Below are 22,184 nucleotides of genomic sequence, written 5' to 3'. Positions count from 1 at the left end.
AAATTAAACGCAGAATAAATATGGGAAAGCGTGTTATTATTCGGCTGAGAAGCTTTTGTCATCCAGTCTGCTGTCAAAAAATTTGAAAGTTAGAATTTATAAAACAGTTATATTACCGGTTGTTCTGTATGGTTGTGAGACTTGGACTCTCACTTTAAGAGAGGAACAGAGATTAAGAGTGTTTGAGAATAAGGTTCTTAGGAAAATATTTGGGGCTAAGAGGGATGAAGTTACAGGAGAATGGAGAAAGTTACACAACGCAGAACTGCACGCATTGTATTCTTCACCTGACATAACTAGGAACATTAAATCCAGACGTTTGAGATGGGCAGGGCATGTAGCACGTATGGGTGAATCCAGAAATGCATATAATAGAATGTTAGTTGGGTGACCCCAGGGCAAAAGACCTTTGAGAAGGCCGAGACGCAGACGGGAGGATAATATTAAAATGGATTTGAGGGAGGTGAGATATGATAGAGAGTGAATTAACCTTGCACAGGATAGGGACCGATGGCGGGCTTATGTGAGGGCAGCAATGAACCTGCGGGTTCCTTAAAAGCCATTTGTAAGTAAATAAACATGCACCTACGACATGAGCTGTTCACTATAAAAATCTACTGAATTATTTCACTTTGGCCCTACACTTTGTATACAAATTTAAACCCTTTAGGCTTCTCGGTAGACGCGATATTATTTTTCACTAAGAGACTCCCTTTATGCAGTATATTGCACCACCATTTGTATTTTTTAACAAAGAAATGAATTAAAAATTGAAAAAAAAATAATAAAAATTTGGTGAAAAAATGTACTAATATTCTGGACTGCTGTCTTCTTCTACTCAGCCTTTCAAGTAACACGAGTAATGCATATTAATCAAAATGGGATTTTATTATACGAATTATACCTAACCTAGCAAACACAGGCCTATAGCTTTAATGTAGGCTGTTCTAACGCTATATAACAAGAGTGAATCTAAGTTTAATTTTATTGTAATTAATAATATGCATATAAAACCAAGTTAACAGCGATTTACTTGCGTCTGGTATCCTAGCAACGGATGCGACTCTCTCATGTTAATTCGCTTTATCAAGTTATCGCGGCGCCTTATTGATTTAGCAGAGCGTTAAGACGCGAGCAGTTAGTGGTACTGGGCCCCTGGGGCTAATATCTGCGTCGCCGCTTCTTTATGGCCACCAAACTTGGTGCACGCGCCCCATGTCGGCCCTGAACACGTTCCAGTTAGCGAAACATATCCGACCGACTTTAATGAAATTTCTTGTCTAGAACATTTCACGCCATTTTGAATTGCATCTGGAATACTCTCCTTGTTCTTGGTTTCCTTCTTTCTCCAACTTTACCGGTTTTTTATATTACAAGAACTTAAAAAAAAAAATTCGTCTTTCCGACTCCACCAAAATGAGATCTACCTATGCATCAAAAAAGACAATTTATAAATTCATAATACATCCAAATCTTATCACTAAGAAAGCATTGAGAATAGCATTTTTAGCTTTAGTACAATCATTAATACAATATGGCAGTCTTGCGATGGTGATTAATAATTGCGAGCGAGAGCTCTTTTATGCCCGCTGCGCGCGCGCGGAGCTCTTTTACCTGTAAACATTGCTAAAGGATGTACAGATCTTAGAACACAGCGCATCATGACGGAACGGAAGCGCTTAAAGCTTTCAAGGAAGAGTGGAAGATACAATATTTATGCTTCGAACATGGTGATGACGTCCAGTGTTTGTTGTGTAAAAAAAATATCATTTGCAAAAAAAAAGCAACATAAAACGGCATTATGAGACCCAAAATGAAAAAAAAAAAAAAATATATATATATATATATATATAGGAATTATTCAGGAGAAGAGAGAAATAAATTAATTTCGGAATTGACATCGAAGGTAAATTAATTTACATTTGGGTTAGTAGATTGTATCTAGATTCCTTTTATTTATTTATTTTAAATGTATTGTTGATATTTTGTTTCTTGTTTCTGGATATTTACTTTTATCAGACTACATGTTTCTTTAATTTAGAAATAATATTTTATCTTTGATTGCACTTTAATTTATACTATTACTAAGCTCAAAAAGCTAATTCACTTTTATTCCAATAACTATTTCCAGGATTTTGAGCAAATATGAATTAAACATTTTGAAAACTTTGATGCAAGAAGCTTTTTTAGTAACGTCAATATAAAATATACTTAAAAATATAATTTCAAAACTATTAGACCTAATTGCACCAACTTTTGTACATATGATATTATTATAGATCTGTTTATATAGTTTAAATTTCACAAATTTTGGCCGAAATTGTGGAAGTTTTAAAAGTCATACCTATCCCCTTAAATGATTGACCCCAAAAATTACGATGGCTCTCAATATCTTAATTTAATCAATTTGTCTTTTCGTGTTACGTGCATCTTACAAATCACTCCAAGAAAACTCATTACATAATCACGACTGGAAAGTAAGGACTACATTTTCACAACCACACAATCAATATACTCTATTTCAATCGATATTGCCATTATTATTTTTTCAACAAATACTCAAAAGTTCTTAGAGATCACACACGTCGAGCAGGTAGACCCTATTAGTTTCTCCTAACCAATGAAGTGAAGTATTTACATAATAAATAATTGCTTTTAACAATAAAATGGTTTACATACAATTACCTTTTCCTATTTCTCTTTTTGTTCCTAAAAACCCTTCCTTTTGCGATTTGTTTATATATGTACATGTATATTAAATAACTTAGTAATTAGCCCTATTACATAGCCAGAAATTTAGTAACGCAAGTTATTGTAATAATTGCTGCCTATATTCGCTGCATGTGCATGTACTGTACATCCCTGTTGTCTACGTTACGACGCTACGTAGTGGATGCGCTATACGCTCGTGATCAAGGTCGAGCTCTTCTACCATGATTGGGAGCTAATGTCGTCTCATCCCTGCAATATGGTATAATAAATTGGGGTGGAGTAGCCTCATCTGTACTTAATCCATTAATTTTATTACACAGAAGATTAATAAAAATTTGTCTAACCAAAAATACGGATTACCTATCAAATTTAATTTATACAGATTTTAAATTTTGACTATTGAAGAAATTTATAAATATAGTTTACTAACTTACCACACAGAAATCAAGCAAAACATAATCTAATCGACATAAACATCATACTCGAAGACAGCAGTATACTCTCCCATTGATTGAGCCCAAATGTCTTACAAGTGCAGGACTTAAACATGGTGCTAGTTTCTGTTAAAGACTTTATAATAAAATTACAAATAATTTTCCAAATATGAAATATTTTATAATTGAACCTTTTAAAAAAGAATTTATAACATTATTCATGATATATAATATTAACAAATGTGTGTATTTTTTACCTTTTTATTTCTGTTGACTATATTAATGTTTTTATTGAATGTAATTGGTTTCTGTCAATATGTATTAAATGTGTTTTTATCTTCTTTTTTCTCTTCCTTTTATCTCTTATGTGTTAGTTGTCGGTGTGAATTAAGTTAATTACTGTATTTAGTAAACTGTCTTTTTAAATTTTATGTTGTATTATTGGCTAAGACCACACCGTACACGAGCCCGACTCTTACGGTAATGGCTAGAAATATTTTTGTTGTACTATATTTTTGAATGTGTACTCATTTTGGTTACTAGCTAAATAATAATAATAATAATAATAATAATAATAATAATAACAACAACAACAACAACAACAACAACAACAACAACAACAACAACAACAACAACAACAACAACAACAACAACAACAACAACAATAATAATAATAATAATAATAATAATAATAATAATAATTAGATGTTCGTACGGACGGTATAGCATTTTTATTTTTAAAACGCGAATTTTATAATTTTAGTATACTAAAATCTACAGTCTCTAATGACAATATTGCAACTTAAAATGAACCTGTGGAAACAACGATTCGTGATAAGTATAAAAATAGGTATAAAAAGAATGATTAAGTGGCACTGGGAGGAAGATCGAGAAGAGAATGGGAAAATTGTACAATTTAGAAGTGCAAAGTTGTAAATATTAGTTAAAAAATTGTACTGGGTAAACAGTTGAGATAGCTAAAGTAGAATATAATGGAGAATGTAACCCGTAATGTTAATAGGGACAATGAAACTGAAGGTACATAAGAAATAATAAATAATGATAAGTATAATATTAGGCAAAAATAAGATGATAAAGGGAAACTGGGAAAAGACTGAGAAATAATAGAGAAATTTTACAGTAATTTAAAGTACCGGTGTACCGGTAATATATTATTGATATTAGAAAAATAAAGAGTGTTGTATCGATAGAAAAATGGAATAGAAATAATAATTAAATAAGGACGGAAAGAAGTAATCAGTATTATAGGACTAATATTACGATTAATTCCTAATGAGCAAAAAAGGTAGGACAAGTATACTGTAGAATAGTAGGAGGTATCAAGCAAAAGAGGATATTATAGGCTATAGAGTGAGCCGTAAGTAATGTTATTAATTTCAGGAGGTTATTCTTTGAGGTATTTCAAACAAAGACGGTTAATACATTTTGCTCGTTTTTTATTCCTTTTCGAGATAACAATTTTTTTATATGAAACATTTTATATCATGTTTTGGGAAAGCTATTGATTTAATTTCCAACATGCTGAGTGCATTTAAGAGAGCAGTGTATTATTATAATAAATGACTGAAAGAATTTTAATTTTGTCCTTTAAATAAGCATAAATTTGATACGAACAAATGTCACATTGTAAAATTCCTTTTCAGAACGAAAAGTTACATTTGTTCGGATCAAATTTCTGCTTATTTGAAGGACAAAACTAAAATTCTTTCAATCATTTATTATCATAATACACTGATATCTTAAATTGACTGAGCATATTGGGAATTAAATCAATGACTTTCCCAAAGCACGCAATGAAATGTTTCATAGGAAACAATTTTTATCTCGAAGAGGAAAGGAAAAGGAGCAAAATAGTATTACATTTTTTGTTTGAAATATCTCGAAGAATAACCCCCTGAAATTAATGACATTTCTTACGGTTCACTCTGTACAGGTAGTGATGATGAAATAATTATTAGTCGCGTAGGCCTACTACAAGTAAGTGTCATTGTAATAAATGGTAATGGTGGTGCCGTATACATGTAACAAAAGTACTAGACGAAAATATATCATAAATCATATTATATATCTTAAACCAAAAGCATATGTGGTATACATATTGTGGTTACACATTTCATTTAAACTGAGTAAACCAGGGAGTAATATGAAAATAATAATAATAATAATAATAATAATAATAATAATAATAATAATAATAATAATAATAATAATAATAATAATATTGTTTACGTAATGGATACCTGTAACATCTATTAGGCTGTGTAGCCTCATGTAGTTCTGATTTTTGTCACCATTGGTTTAAAATTCGCTTATAAATTTCCATAGTTTCTAGAAAATATACGTTGAGTTGTAGAAGTTTCTATACTATCTATCGGTGGTCTGAAGCGGCAGGAAGTAACGGGCCCAAAAAGTGGCTGATCCTTCAGGTCTTGTTATATTGCCTGAAGATGGAATTTTATACAGTTCTGAAACCTTGGGTATGTCTAATTTCACAACACAGTGGAATATTATAGCTGCAAGCCTACTTCTGAACATACTCATTGTATCTTATGCAAGTATTCATTCGGTTCCTTACATTTTGCTTATAGCTGCCGCTGGATCCGCAGCCCATGTCATGTGACGAACTCCATGCAGCCAATCACATCGCGGACCGACTGGAAGATAAGAACAACAGGTACTGTAAACAATAATAATGATATTCATAATGATAATAGCTGTATGTATAACCAGTAACATCTCGTTGCATATACACTTAATGATGTGTGAAATACTGCCATTTGTTTAGTACTGTGTTGGACTTCTTTTCGCTCGTAGAATGAAATGTAAAAAAAATTTGGAAAAGCGTCTATAAGCCTCTAAAGAGAGGTTCAGTCACGCGGTTTCTATGACGGTTCATAGTGCAAAGCAGTGTTATACCGTATTTTTTCGCCTTATTTTTCCCACTTTTTTTTTTCACAAAATTCGGACGCGAAAATTCGATGACAGCAAGATATTTTTATATGAAATGATCACAAATAACATCAAGCAGTGTGCGTGTGCTTGCGTTTGTGCGACTGTGTGTGCTGGCGTGTGTGTGTTTGTGTGTGCGTGAGTATGTACAATTTAAGTAATTATGCGATATTTCTTTTTCTACCGCTGCGTGTTAGTTCAATCTCTGTAGACTGATTTTGAATAACCTTGGATAATCTTATTCTCGTGCGTAAAATATTTGTACCGAATTACTAATTTATTAATTACGTTAATAAAAAAGTCGTGCATGTACCGAAAGTTCGGGCTAAAACTATCCAGAAATACTCGCATGTATCTCAATACTTACTTACTTACTTACAAATGGCTTTTAAGGAACCCGAAGGTTCATTGCCGCCCTCACATAAGCCCGCCATCGGTCCCTATCCTGTGCAAGATTAATCCAGTCTCTATCATCATATCCCACCTCCCTCAAATCCATTTTAATATTTTCCTCCCATCTACGTCTCGGCATCCCTAAAGGTCTTTTTCCCTCCGGTCTCCCAACTAACACTCTATATGCATTTCTGGGTTCGCCCATACGTGCTACATGCCCTGCCCATCTCAAACGTCTGGATTTAATGTTCCTAATTATGTCAGGTGAAGAATACAATGCGTGCAGTTCTGCGTTGTGTAACTTTCTCCATTCTCCTGTAACTTCATCCCGCTTAGCCCCAGATATTTTCCAAAGCACCTTATTCTCAAACACCCTTAACCTATGTTCCTCTCTGAGAGTGAGAGTCCAAGTTTCACAACCATACAGAAGAACCGGTAATATAACTGTTTTGTAAATTCTAACTTTCAGATTTTTTGACATCAGACTGGATGATAAGAGCTTCTCAACCGAATAATAACACGCATTTCCCATATCTCAATACCTATATTATTTATTAAATTTATTTTCTTTTTTTATAATGTATAGAGCAATTAAAAAAATTATAGGTACGTTGGTACACTTCAATGCGGGCACTATAGTTTGAAAGATGTCAAAATAATGCTCAAGCGTTTACTAGCATTTGAGGCTCAACTGTTTCAACGATACGCCATTTCAAATCGTCCAAATCTCGAACTCTCCTCTTGTACACAACATCTTTAATAAAGATCAGTGAAAAAATTCAATGGTTTCATATCTTGAGTTCTAGGTGACCAAGTAGTTGGGCTCCTGCTTCCAATCTATTTTTTGGAAAATTTGCACTCAGAAACCTAGTAACATCTCGATGGAAGTATGTGCTGCGTCATCTTACTGAAATGTAAAATATGTGAAGCCTGAGAGAATTTGTGGAATAACAAGGTTCAGCAACATGTCATTGTATTCCTACGTGTATCCATCACTGTAGGCTCCATAAAAATATACCAATGACGCGATGTTTGTGCATTCATAACCAGTTATTTAATTTTGGTGTAAACCTTTCATATCATGGACATTGTGACGAAGTGAACTACTGAGTTATTTTGCGTCGATAGGATTAGTGATAGTGAGATGGTGTTTGGTGAGGTGAGACCTAGAATTCGCCATAGATTATCTGAAATCCGCCTTATGGTCGGGGAAAAACTCGGAAAAAAATCCAACCAGGTATCAGCCCAAGCGGGAATCGAACTCACGCCCGAGCGCAACTCCGGATCGGCAGGCAAGCGTCTCAGCCGAATGAGCTGCTCCAGTGGCTGAGAAAATATTATTTTAAAACAATTTTTAAGAGAGTAAGAAATACTATTTCAAAACAACTTTTAAAATATAATCTCAAAGAATTTCGAAGAGATATATTCAAGAGTTGGGGCAATCTCTACTTTCCAATTGAATCGTTTATTTCTAAAACCCCACAAATGAGAAAAACAAAGCTTTTGGGAAATCAATAAAACTGTTTATTTTCATTACTTTTATTTTTATTGTCAAAATGTATTTAACAAGTGATATTAGCTGCTAAATATGAGGTTTATTCACCATTAATTGTGTTTTATGATATATATAAAGTCCTCACAAAAATTAAATTAATTGGGATGTTATGGGGGTTTTTCCAACAAACAAACTGAAACTAAGCAAAGCATTGCCTTTTTCAAAGTATCAGAGTGAATGAAAGTAAGTATGAACAAACTTTATAATCTATGTAAAAACTAAAGTATAAAATCATAAAAAATTAAAGTTTTCTCTGTTGCAATAAACATTTTTCTTATCAGGACTTATTATTTTTCTTGTCTTCGCTTCCACTGTCATTAATATCTTTGTTGGTGGTAGGCTATGTGTACAGTTCTGTGTAGAATCCTTTCACTTCATCCGGTATGTACTGCAAAATCTTCTTAAGGTCCTCCATTTTTTTAACATTGATTGGTAGCGTCGGGCTGTAATAAGCTAGGTCTGTTGGCATTTCAAACGGTACATTTTCAGCACAAACACTTTTCTCAGGAATTCGAATGGTGAATACTTCTGCTGGTATAATGCTGTCAATGAACTCTTTACAAAGAACTTTATCTTTTTGTTCACTGCAGTGAAAAAACTGATGACCTTCGAAATTTTAAAATGTACCTTTTATCCTTTGGTACACCACGGCCATAAGACGAATCAGACATACTAGATAGCTTATAACATTTTCGCCACCAAGTTTTGAAGTTAACCACATCATTAGCTGTGACTCGTTTTACCTTGAACTTAGATGAGTTTTCAATAATCCTCATTAGCAACATTTTCATCATTTGAACTAATCATATTGTAACAAAATATTCAAAACAGATAATAATAGTAAGGGCAACAGTTAATCAGCAATAGGCTGAACAAAATACTGATCCGGCTGTGACTGAAATCAGCTGTTAGGTGCGACAATGATGCTGTCAGCTAGTGTGGCAGACTACTGCCGGTGACTCAGGAGAAGACGAGAGCGGACTGAGGGGAAAGGGATGTGAACAGATAACGTACGACAACACGTCATTATTTGTAATGTAGTAAGCGGAAACATGAGGTGTCCTTCTGTTCAACTTAGCTTTAATTTCCATACGCATTGTTACTCATGTTTCCTGCACGAGTAATAACCTGGCTACTGGGATGCTTATCTGAGCGATGTTTATAATAATCAACAGCGATAGTCAAGAAGGTCACATTCTTGCCCCTCGTCTTCTCCTGAGTAACGGACAGTAGTTTATTTGAAAAACACCATATGTGATGTTAGTTGTGGAGTTTTTTTACAATAAATGCATATTTACTGTCCAACTTTTTACATGTTACAGTCATGCTAGATATAAGTTTTTTATATCAAAAGATGCGCATTCATGCTGGTAATCAAAATCCACAAAAAAAAAAACGCTTTTTGTAAAAAATATCGGTTGTGGTGTTTTTACTATAAATGATTCAACTGAAGATTGGTTAAAATTTGTCTTGCATTAGATACAGTCAATGTCCGTACGGAACTCAGGCTCAAAGCGAACACTCCGAGTTGGAATGCGACCAGAGCGCCGCGGTCACGCTGCGGTGAATCCCCAAAACAGTCGATGGGGCAAAAGAAACAAAAGAGGAGGTCATTAGGCAACACGCACGACATTACCAGACCGATTACACACGTCATTAACACTCTCGCGGCTGTGAGGTTCATTTGTTTCTTTAATGACTCTGCATCAACTACTGCGGTTACTTCATTTAGTGGAATGTAGTATTATAATCAAATAGATGCGCGTTATGTAAATTAATAAACTTGAGAGCCAATTTTTAAATGTCGCTTGTCCCAGCTTTTTTATATTAAGGTATGAGACTCTGCTAGGATAAATTGCCTGTGTACCATTGAGTAACATGGACAGAAGTGCAGCTATAATTTTCAGCATTTCAGTCTCCTGTTACGTTCACTTTATTGCCATAATGTTACAGTAGACCTACATTTCCGATTATTCATGCGCGGATTATTAGGCTTGCAGGCTATTCCTGTGTTTTCTCTCTCTCTTATTTTTTATTTATTGTAGGAAGTGTAAGGGGAAAGTATTTGATGCTGCAAAATCGAGTTAAAGATTTTCACTGATATTACCACAAAAGTCATTTGGGTCTGGCGTCTTTCTGTCTGTATTTGTACAGGGTTTTCTGGTAAGTCGTTGTTAGAATTTTGTTCATAGTCAGTATATGAACTCTATAATATATAGTCAGTCAATTTATCACGAAATTATGCACACGAAATATACTGCTACTATTACTGCTACTGCTACTACTAGTACTACTACTACTAGTACTGCTGCTGCTGCTACTACTACTACTACTACTACTACTACTACTACTACTACTACTACTACTACTACTGATAGCCTAAATATCTGTAGTGCTTGGGAAAAGTGACAAATCAGTTTCCACAAACCTTTTTTGATAATTTATTGACAACTTACACTGGTTTATGTCGATTTGATTTTTTTCTGTATGAATTATTGTAATGAGAGAAATACTTATGTATTTTTTCCAAGCGAGCAGATGTTCCGTAAATTGTCAATAAATTATCAAAAAAGTTTGTGGAAACTGACTTATGTCACTTTTCCCAAGCACTGCAGATACATAGTTGCACCCGGCGTAACGTACGGCGTCTATCGGATATTAAATTTTATTAGCCAATACAAATGGATTGTTTAACTAGTTCATATTTTTTTATGGTAAAAACAATTTAAAAACTCGTACCGTACCTCTCAGATACAACACTTATGTTCAGTTTCTGGAAAGACAGTTACTTGTACATACATGCCAATTAAGATATTGTAAATAGTAATGTCAGTGTTTGTGGAAGTGCTAGTTAAAATATTGTAAATAGTAAAATTAGTGTTGATGGAAGTGCTAGTTAAAATTACTACGTTCACATGGAGTATTCAGATGGATTTGAATACAGTTTCCGTATTGAATACGATGTCTCCGATCCCTGCTTTCATGCAATTTTCAATACGTTTTGAAAACGATATGAATACAGAGGTTAACGAATACGGAAGCTGAAGTTTCGAAAGTAGTTAAGTTGTCATCGACATGTTAGCATGTTGGTCACTTTGTAGGCCCTAGCTATGTATAAACAGTAATGAGTTTTCTTAATTAAGCGCATGCAAACTTAATATTCTGGCTAATAATGAAGAATGGTAATAATGGCTTTCAGGAAAACACAAAATATGTATTACAACACGCCTTTTCAACATACGTAATTGAGCTCGCTTGTTTGTATAACAGCTGACACATCAAACAAATGACGATCGATCACGCGCTTAGCGTATTGAGATCGTTTTGCATACGACACGCGTTTTCATGCAAAATTGAATATGATTCAGTCTATCCGATCCCACTTTTTAAGTGTATCGACCTTGAGACTAAGATCGTTTTGAATCCCCGTTTTCATGGGATTTTCAGTACGGTAATCATAGCTGTCTGCCAGCTGATCCGTGACACGGGCAGCGTAATTCCAACATTTCGAAAACGGGGTAGATAACGACTGACAAAATTGTTGACAGGGAAGTGGAGATTTTAAATTTGGTCGAGAAAAGCCCGGGCCGAAGTAATCCCTTGATTTTGCAATACGAAGCCTTTTGTTTACATCTCACGTTGGATGAGTTCACGGACTACGTGACATTGCAATGTTGCCAGCTTGTTTAAACTTTCGATGCAATTATTTAATTAACCATACACTTAATCTCAAAAGGTATAATAGATGTTTGTTTATTTTCATGTAATCTATCTTTCCTTTCAATGCGGGGAATTATATCGCTTCCATACTGTGTAATAGATAATGATAATAATAATAATAATAATAATAATAATAATAATAATAATAATAATAATAATAATAATAATAGTCATTAAAATTAATGGCTTTTTGTTTCAAATACGAAAGCGCTATAGACGATCCACTTTATGAATCATACCAGATACCAAAAGATACCAGAACAAGTGTGAATGGCATTACAACGGCGACAACTTCACTCAAAAGCTTCGCTTCTGATGGTTGAATCAACGAGGTACTCCCTGTGTGTGTGATTTTAAATTTTCTTTCTAATGGTGACAACTTTTAAACGAATTTTATTTTCTCGCCTGCAATTCCATTATTTAGTGTGGATATACTGCAGTGCTAAGGCTGCTTATATTTCCCCTTCACTCAATTTGAATGCGTGACGAAAATTATTAAAACTTGTTACGATTTATGTATATAAATTTTAACATTATAGGAGGTTACTACTGTTTATTTCCTTCAACACTTTATGTATAAAAATTTTATGACTTTAGGAAACAAACTTTCTGACTTTCCATTGTAATATCCATGTAAACCATCATGCAATGGCGTTTTTCTGTATGGTCATTTCATTTCCTCCGAAGACAGGCGATATGGTAGTTAAAAATACTGGTGACGTATGATACACGCTCCCATAAGATTACGATTCGCGGGAAACGTGTAGAGAGACAAATCAGACAAACATACGTCAGATATAGAACTTTCAGATTTTTATTTCTTTTATTGAAATTATAATTTTGGCATATCTGTGTTAACCCTTAAGTAGTCGCGCTAACTTTGTGACATTAAGAGTCGCGCAGGGTGTTGCTGACACCTCAAATATAGTGGGTTCCTTTGGGATATTTTTGTGAACAATTAAAATATCCTTCTTTTTTATTTATACAAATAGGCTATATGAAATATTTCAATATCTGTCAAAATGTTACAATTAATGTATAGTAATGATGATATTTGAATATTGTTTCAAATGTAATATTAGAACATCTATTAACTTACTTTTTTTTACTTACAAATGGCTTTTAAGGAACCCGCCGGTTCATTGCCGCCCTCACATAAGCCCGCCATCGGTCCCTATCCTGTGCAAGATTAATCCAATCTCTATCATCATATCCTACCTCCCTCAAATCCATTTTAATATTATCCTCCCATCTACGTTTCGGCCTCCAAAAATGTATTTTTTCCTCCGGTCTCCTAACTAACAATCTATATGCATTTCTGGATTCGTCCATACGTGCTACATGCCCTGTCCATCTCAAACGTCTGGATTTAATGTTCCTAATTATGTCAGGTGAAGAAAACAATGCGCGCAGTTCTGTATTGTGTAATTGTCTCCATTCTCCTGTAATTTCATCCTTCTTAGCCCCAAATATTTTCCTAAAACCTTATTCTCAAACACCCTTAATCTCTGTTCCTCTCTCAAAGTGAGAGTCCAAGGATAGAGGAGACGGCCTCCAGATATGGAGGATAGCTGCGAATATATTGAATAAGCAGTCGTGGACAGCCGATAAGGGGTGGTCCTCCAGCTTGAGGGTTGAGAGAAAGGCTAACAACCAATCACATACATCTATTCACTCCTGATTATAATTTACTTTTTATCTTCCTTTCCAGACTACTTTCTTGATTTTTCTGTGCATACAGTCACTACTTAACATCCGTTGTTTTTATTAGTCACTGTCACTATTTACACCACTTAAACCGTTATCTCGAGTATGCGAATTCCGATTTCAAACATATTTAAGGTTATTGTTGCCTTATCAACTCTAAGAAAGGTACTGAAAGTTTCAGAAGTACAGGCTTACTCAATATGTAGTTAACAGCTTCGTATATGTGACTGGGGTGTTGACAACAATCTACGCGACTACTTAAGAGTTAAAATTAAGGATGCTTGTGTGTTTGCAAGAGAAAGATGAAATAAAACGGAATTTTTCCTTAATTACTAGGTCTATTGAAAAGTAATAGGAACATAGTCACTGTTTCAAACTAAATTTATTTAGGTTACTTTTGACATTACATACTAAAATATAATCCCCTGCCATGTCAACGATACGTTGCCAAATTCTTGGAAGACGTAGGACTCCATCTGCAGCAGCATTTCTGAATATCTCTCTCACTGATGAATATTTTAAAGCTCTTCGGATGTTAACTCTTGATTGTAAGCGAATGCCTCGTTTCCACCCAACTTGCGATAGTTCAGTGTGATAGGACTTCTCCCCCCTACTTCTTGTAATGTCCTGAAGTACTGAGTTGCATATTTTTCTCTTGCAACTTGGATTTTTATAAAGCACCTTTTATTCATACCTTTAGAGCTGTATTGTTTACTGCAAATCAGAAACAACCACTGTATTTACAAAATATGGCTACTTCGAGACTTTCAATATTGCAAATTTATGAAAAAAAATCGCTGTTTTATCACGTAATAGAAGATTTCAATTGTCACCGCTAGGAGCACTGATTTACAGCATTGTTGCCATTACTTATCGAATGCCCTAGTAATTTGATACCAGTTTACACAATTTTGTAATTTCATCCGTTACTCTGTGTAATATGCACAATAAAAAAAGAATGTGTTGTTGATATGGCACTGATTTTATCGATTTTTAACAAGAAAGTGGTCTTTTCTTTTCTCATAAGTCCATGAAAAATGACCTCATTCTACATTCTTTAACCTCTTGCAAGAGTTCATTTCTACCTTTCCTGTCTTATGTACCAGCACTTCTTCATTTTGTTCCATTAATCATGTTTACGTAGTTCTCTTTACCTGTTTAGGAAGTCGAAGACTTATACTTATATTTCCCCGCTCACGATGAAGAAGGCGTCTTGTGCCGGGCGATCAGGGGTCACCAAACATGTCATTCGATTTGTATTTACCCTGAACTCCTTTACGTTGCTTGGTATGAAGAATAATACAATTCCTTATCACTACTTGTTCATTAAATTATACTTAACTTTAACAACGTAAATTGTTCGAAGTTTTCGGCATCAAATATGAGCGAATGGTTTTAACCACACTGTCTCCTCTATTTAGAATGGTGCATAGTTTTACTCCGAATTATTTGGCATCGCGCTTTCAATTTATTACAACTCACAGTGTGCAATTTTCCCAATCTAGGTGGACAAAAATCAAATTTCGACTCGTTTGGTTTGGCATAGATGAATATGAATTCACGTTCTTTAATGTTTGGAGAATGTTGTGACGGATAGCTTTTACTGTTTTATCAGGAGCAAGCTATTTTTAGAAGGGTGGGAACACTGAGTTCTTCCTTGCATTTCTCGTTCCGGTTCAGTCGCAGGCAAAGTAGCTCACTGTGTGGGCGAAAAAGTGCCAGCTGATAGTTATTATTTGTATTCTGAGTCATGGAATCTGTTCAGACAGGTATGTTCTTACTAATGACACTTCAATTTTTAGTTTGTAAATTATTATTCTTCTTACAATAGGGTTTAAATATTACAATTGAAAAAATATATTTTTTCAAGTTCTCCAAATATAATTGGAGTTTTAGTATCTCCGGTCACGTCCGGTTACGACAATTCTTTTAGCATTTAATAAAACAACATTTAGAGTGTTGAATCCTTGTTTTAAAGTTTGCGCGTTCTTGCGCATTTAGCAGCAATTAATTGTTTTCAGTGGCGGCGCACACGGTAACGCGGCGGCAACTGTTCCATGTTTGGCTAAGCAGTAAAGAATCACGAAATGAGGAAATTTTAATCACTGTGTGAGTGTTTTAGGCCTACAAAATTATTCACATGACATTGAAGTTCAGATTAAAAATACATTGGACACATTTTTATCCAACCTCAACAAACGGTGGACAAAGTGCAATAGACATTCTGAGAGATTTCTTCAGGTGTATTCACAGTGGCTAGAATATGACATTAAATTTCCATAAGAAATATATAGTTTAGTACCGGTACAGAATACTTCAGAAGAAACGTCAATTGGAGGCAGAGGTCGTCCAAGAAAATTATTTAGCGAAATCAGTGACAGAAACAAAAAAAGGAAAGTAGATGAACTATTAAAAAGTCGCAGTCCTGAGGAATTATCTTATGCCGCACAGTCTAGTTTGCGAGCCTCAGGGAAGAGGGACGCTGCAGATATTGTTAAAGAGCTAGCTGAAGCATCCCCTCAACGAGCCACTAAAATCAAAAGGCTGAGATCGATTGGACCTCAATCTATGCCATATTCTAATGAGGAAGCTTTGGCATTTTTTCTGGATGCTCGCCTAACCGTCCACCAATATAAACTTATTCGCTCACAGGCTAAAGAAAGAAATTGCAATATATATGCTCCATATTACGTCCTTCAGAACGCAAAAAAAAAAAAAAAAAAAAATCTCAACCATCTCTGGATGCTATTACAATAGATGAAACAAGTGCTGAAGTAAAATTACAGGACCTTCTGGATCATACGATACAAAGGCTTGTTGCCTCACAAATAGACGCCATTTCAACCCTTAATATTGAGTCACTGACCTTAATTAGTAAATGGGGTTGCGATGGCAGTTCCAGGCATAGTACATATAAACAGGCTTTCAAGAAGTCAGTAGACTATGATTACGAAGACGAAAATATGTTTATGATGTCACTTGTTCCCCTTCAAATGATAATGATCAGAAGATCCTGTGGCAGAATCTTCGAACGTCATCTACGAGATACTGCAGGCCAATTAAGTTTATGTACAGAAAAGAGTCTGATAAACTTATAAAAGAAGTGACTGCAAATATTCAGGCACAGATTGACAAGATGTCACCTACTAATGTGTTCATTGGTAATAAACAAATACAAGTGAAACAGAAACTAGTTATGACAATAGTGGGCCGTAAAGTATGTAACGCATTAGCGGTAAACAAAGCATCACAAAGGTGTTATATCTGCGGAGAACTCCCGAAAGAAATGGACCAAGAGGATTCTTCAAGGGCACGTACGAGTAAAAATGTAGATCCTGCCATGTATCCTTTTGGACTTTCAACGTTACATGTGTAGATTCGTTATTTTGACTACCTATTGCACATTGCCTATAGCCTTCCGATAAAACAGTGGCAAATTAGAGGCGCAGCAAACAAATCCGTATGTAACGAAAGGAAAAAGTAATAACAGAAAAATTCAGAACTGATATGGGTCTCATAGTTGACAAACCTCAACCAGGTAGTGGCACCAGTAATGATGGTGATACTGCAAGAAGATTCTTCAGAAATTCAAAACAAAGTAGTGATATTACTGGAATTAATGAAGAACTTATACGACGATTCTGTGTGATTTTGGAAACAATAGCAAGTGGTTACGATATAAATTTAGAAGCATTCAGATTATACACAGCAGAAACAAAAACACTCTATATGGAATTATATACCTGGTATTTCATGCCGGTAACAGTTCACAAAAGTTTAGTTCACAGCACAGAAATAATAAAATCTTGCATAATACCCATTGGACAACTTTCTGAAGAGGCACAAGAAGCAAGGAACAAAGATTTGAGAAAGTTTAGGGAAGGACATACCAGAAAGAAGTCAAGAATATCTACAAATCAAGATCACTTATCAATGTTGCTGGTGTCATCTGATCCCCTCATTTCTTCATTAAGAAAACTGCCCGTGAAGAAAAATGGGAGCTTATCACCACAAGTGATTAATCTGCTTCTGTCCAGTCCACCAGTAAGCAGCTCGGCAACGTCAGAAGCATCTGGCGATATTTCCAGTGAAACGGATAGTGAATAAAGCACGCCTGTAAATTAGCCTATATTTTTATTAGTGTTATAATTTTTATTCTAGACAAATAACAGCAGATCTATTGTCTCAGTTGTATATACAATCTTCATTACGGCATAAAATAATATGACCGATTTAAAACAAATCTTTTGTTTAAAGAAATTGTTGTAAATTCAAATCATCTCGCACATTTGTGTTACAAAGTGTATTATTTATTTTGCCATATTACTTCGAGTGAAGTAAAACTTAGATAATTCACTACAAGAAATTATGAAACTGAGGATAATGTCATAATATGTAAATTAACGTTCAGTTAAATATTTAATTCAAATATTAATGTTCCTGGCATTGGGTCAAAATACATAAATAAATTAAAATCAATTAGTTCTTTAAATGAAGTGGTTCAAAACATATTCTGTCCTGTTACAACACTTCAAATATTTCAATATTTAATACACATATTAATTTTAATTAGGCCTACAATGTGTCCTGTGGAAAAGAAAATAATATTTTCACTCTTATTTAAGGAAATTTATAAATACCATTTTCCCATTAAACATTACATTCTACATTGGACACGTATTTCATACCAAGAACTTATTTTCAGTGTAATATGTTCATTAAAAACAAATATATCGTTCCCACCCTTATGTGAAAGGGTTGATTTAATCACCCGATTTCAAACTAAATTGAAACACATCTTTCTATGGTTGATATAAACTTGAATATAAAGTTTCATCGAAATCTGACCAAAGGAAAGTGAGAAATTAATTTTGTCCAGCTAGATTGGGAAAATTGCACACTGTGCAACTGTTCGAAATAGACAACAAGCACTTCTTTTTGTCTCTCATCACATAATTTCTTTATACTCATCTTCCTACACTATAGAAACACGTTGCCTCTGGAATTCATTACCTAATGATGTCAGGGTTTGCCAGGCATTGTCACAATTCAAAACTGAATTGGAAAATTTTGTCTTATTCCATGGCTTTAAGGTAGGCCTATTGCTAGAAGTGTTAATTTGTGTTTTTACTCCAAATTAAAAATTGCAAGTTTCTTGTTTACATTCGTTAATTAACTAGGATATAATTACGATACTTAATCATTTAAAATCTGTGTGACTGTAACCTACTTACTCTAAATTAAAATTGTAAGTTTCTTGTTTTCGTTCGTTAATTAACTGGGATATAATTACGATACTTAATCAATTATTTAAAATCTGTGTGACTGTAACCTATTTGTATACTTTCGTGTGGTTTTATTTTGTTTGTAGTGTGATTTTTTCCTATTATTGTACTTGTATATTTAGTGGTGTAACATTGTAAATTTCATTGAAAAACGAAAAGTTACATTTGTACAACTGACACTGACTTTCAACCGTTTGTACCGATTGTATTTCACTAGATGTGACACGGTATCAACCACAACCGACCAATAAAACGGTTGAAACAACAAAATTATTGCAAACTTAGTTTAATAATGAATATTTTTTGGTTTAAAAAAAAGTACATTAATTTAGTAAATTTCTTCAACAGCTATTCTATTGAACTATATGAAAAAAAAAGTAAGAATCAAATTTAATTATAAAACAATTAGGGGGGGACAGAGACCTCTCAATCAGCAGTCCAGTGTTCTACCACTGAGCTAAAATAACACCTCTTGGTAGTAGTGTGTTGAAATTTCACTACTACAGTGAGCGTGGTAGAGAAGTCTTGAAAATTGTGTCTATACTTGCAGGAAAGAACGGCTGTCTAAAATGTTAAAAAAATTATTTTGTTCGTAAGGCTTGCTTCACTCGGCCTACGACCCAGTTTCGCAAACATATTTATTTACAAATTTAAATGTTATTTTTAACGCTTGTATCGTAAATAACTATTAAGAAATTGTGCATGTTAGCGTAAAATATTTAAGCCATAGATTATACAGGATGTTTAAAAAATACGGGGCATAATTTCAGGTATGTATTTCCCACATGTAGACAATCAAAATAGTTCATTACAACATGTGTCCGGAAATGCTTCATTTCCGAGTTATGGCCTTCACAACATTGAAATTCACCGGAACGTTTTTCTTTCCGCAGGTCGTTGTCATTACAGAAGATGTTCAAAATGTCCACCTCCTGCTTGAATACAGACCTCACATCGATGTCTCATTGACCTGCGAACACGATCCCAAACTCCAGGAGTATTGCGTATGTCCTCAGAAAATGCCACAATTCGATTCTGAAGGGATTCCAAATCAGGCACCAGAGACGAATAAACCAATGATTTTAAATGGCCCCACAAGTAGAAATCGAGAGGGTTCAGATCAGGTGAGCGTGGAGGCCAAGCAATTGAGCCACCTCTACCTATCCATCGAGTTAAATTTTTCATACTCGCATAGACGGTAATGGAGACGTACAAATGTCTTCCGATCTGGACATTGTCGCTGTGGGTACCTCTCCTGGTACAAACGACGAGCCAGCGCAGCATTGCCGTCCGCCTTACCGTACATGAAGTGTATCTCTGCCAGCTCTTGATTTGAATACATGTCGCACAGTCTAACGCCTACACGACACTGAATATAACTTCGCCTCGGAATGAACTGTCAGAGTGCCTTCTTAATGTCTCCTTTGACGGCGGAAAGAAAAACGTTCCGGTGAATTTCAATGTTGTGAAGGCCATAACTCGGAAATAAAGCATTTCCGGACACATGTTGTAATGAACTATTTTGATTGTCTACATGTGGGAAATACATAACTGAAATTATGCCCCCTATTTTTGAAACACCCTGTATGGAGGAGGTATTGCAGTTAAATTGCGAAGTAGTGTCATTTCTAAGCTACATACCAGCCTGTAAACAGACCTCGTAGCATTCACTGGCAAAGATTAGATTTACCTATCATTAAAACGCAGTTTCTTTCTGGACGTGGGAAATTTGGAACTTACTTCGACAGATTCAGCATACCAACAGACATCGGCTCTACTTGCTCCTTCCGCGAAGATCTTCACAGTATAAAACACCTTCTGTTTGACGGCCCCATTATTGAAGTAAAGAGATTTGAACTAAAGACACATCTCCTGGACTGTAACACCAAGTACAGCACTCCACTATGTGAAGCGATTAAAAAACCGTGTTGCTACAGAGAATTTATAGTAGATGAGCTATAAAAATGAATTTCACTGTATTTTTGCAAGTCAATGGTGTACCTCCCCTCTTAATGGAAATAAATAATCTTATCTTCAGACAGAATTTTGTATAAAGATAAACTGAAAAGTATACCGAACATGTCTCGAATAACTGAAGTAGTGTGAATTTGACCATTCGTGTCAATGACGGGAAAAGATCTGTAGAAGAAGAAGCAGATTGCACCAAAATAGACAGAGAGAGAAATAGAGCCATTTAAGGAATTAAAAATAACTAGTGGCTTGTGCAGCAAATGCTGCAAACTAAGTTCATTAGAAGTTCGAATAAATGTTTTTTTCAGATTTATTTTCAATGAAAAATACCAGACATATTGAATGTTATTTTCTTCCATAATAATGAAACATAGTTCCTCTGAAGGGTGCTTTCATGCCAAATACTTTTTTCTTGAACCTATCCATCTTAAGTTCTTGAATTTCAATCCGAAAACGCAAGTAACAATGTCAGGACGATCAGTGTGTTTTTCACGTGAGAATAAAGCAGTAGCTATTTCAAATCACTGCGGATTTCAGGAGAGAATTAAGAAAATATCAGGTTGCCATGCTTTCCAACAATAGGCATAGCGTTTTGGTGTAGCTGCTGCATGTTTCGTGAACTACCTTGAAATATAAAGAGGAGAATAATTTTTGCTGCTAAGAGATCTTACTGAAGTTATCGGGAGACGACAGAATTTTGTAGGCCTCTTATTTTATAAGTAAGTAATACCTTTTGGTCTTCCTTAGGAATTATCATTTTTGCGCTTCTTTCAGACAATATTGGTCTATCAAATATTGCTGGATTAACTTGTGTGAATAACGAATGTATGTTAGCATATATTGAATCAATGACGTATAATTAAGCTCGTAATGAATTGATAATGGCGGGAAATCAGAGACGTAAGTTATTTATGTATTATCCCATATTCGTTATAGGCTGTTGTTAGGAATGTAATGCAGAGATGCGGAAAATGAAGCAAATGCTATATCAGAGTTTTAGAATCATATATGCGCCCTAAATAAAATTGTTCATTGTAAACATTAGCAGTTTCAGTGTTTCATTCGTTGCTGATTGCGCGAAATAAACCAACTCATCACGGTAGCAAGAAGTGAAATAATCTGCTGTTCTCCCTACAACAAAATGATATGTTTGGTAGAGATAACAAATCTGATCGATTAAATAAAAATAATATGAAATTAATTTTTATGTAGTTTAAGGATGCAGCTAAAATAGGAAGCATGACTCAATTACTAAAGACTCTTTCGCAGTACTGCACTACTACCTACCTAGAAATATTAGAGAATCACACATATAAATATCTACACCACACCGCCATTAAATATATGAAAAAGACTCACTACAATTGATTAATAACTGTAACAAATATTTCAGTTTTAATAACAATAATGCTTACGTAAGTTTTGCAGCTTTCAGTA

The 22,184-nt window shown here is 34.6% G+C and overlaps 1 protein-coding gene across 1 annotated transcript in view; it reads right to left on the bottom strand.

The window, feature by feature from the left end:
* synr (sayonara) overlaps positions 1-22,184 on the bottom strand; it is a 76,417-nt gene that overhangs the window by 29,831 nt on the left and 24,402 nt on the right. The window contains exon 2 of the mRNA XM_069848713.1: positions 5,743-5,821. Within this exon, the coding sequence (XP_069704814.1) occupies positions 5,743-5,778 (36 nt within the window). The 5' untranslated portion in view covers positions 5,779-5,821. The remainder of the gene's footprint in view (positions 1-5,742; positions 5,822-22,184) is intronic.

The sequence above is a fragment of the Periplaneta americana genome, chromosome 15, assembly GCF_040183065.1.
Source record: "Periplaneta americana isolate PAMFEO1 chromosome 15, P.americana_PAMFEO1_priV1, whole genome shotgun sequence".
Taxonomy (NCBI): domain Eukaryota; kingdom Metazoa; phylum Arthropoda; class Insecta; order Blattodea; family Blattidae; genus Periplaneta; species Periplaneta americana.
Note: the sequence above shows the minus strand (reverse complement) of the source record. Positions and strands in the feature narration are given on the sequence as shown.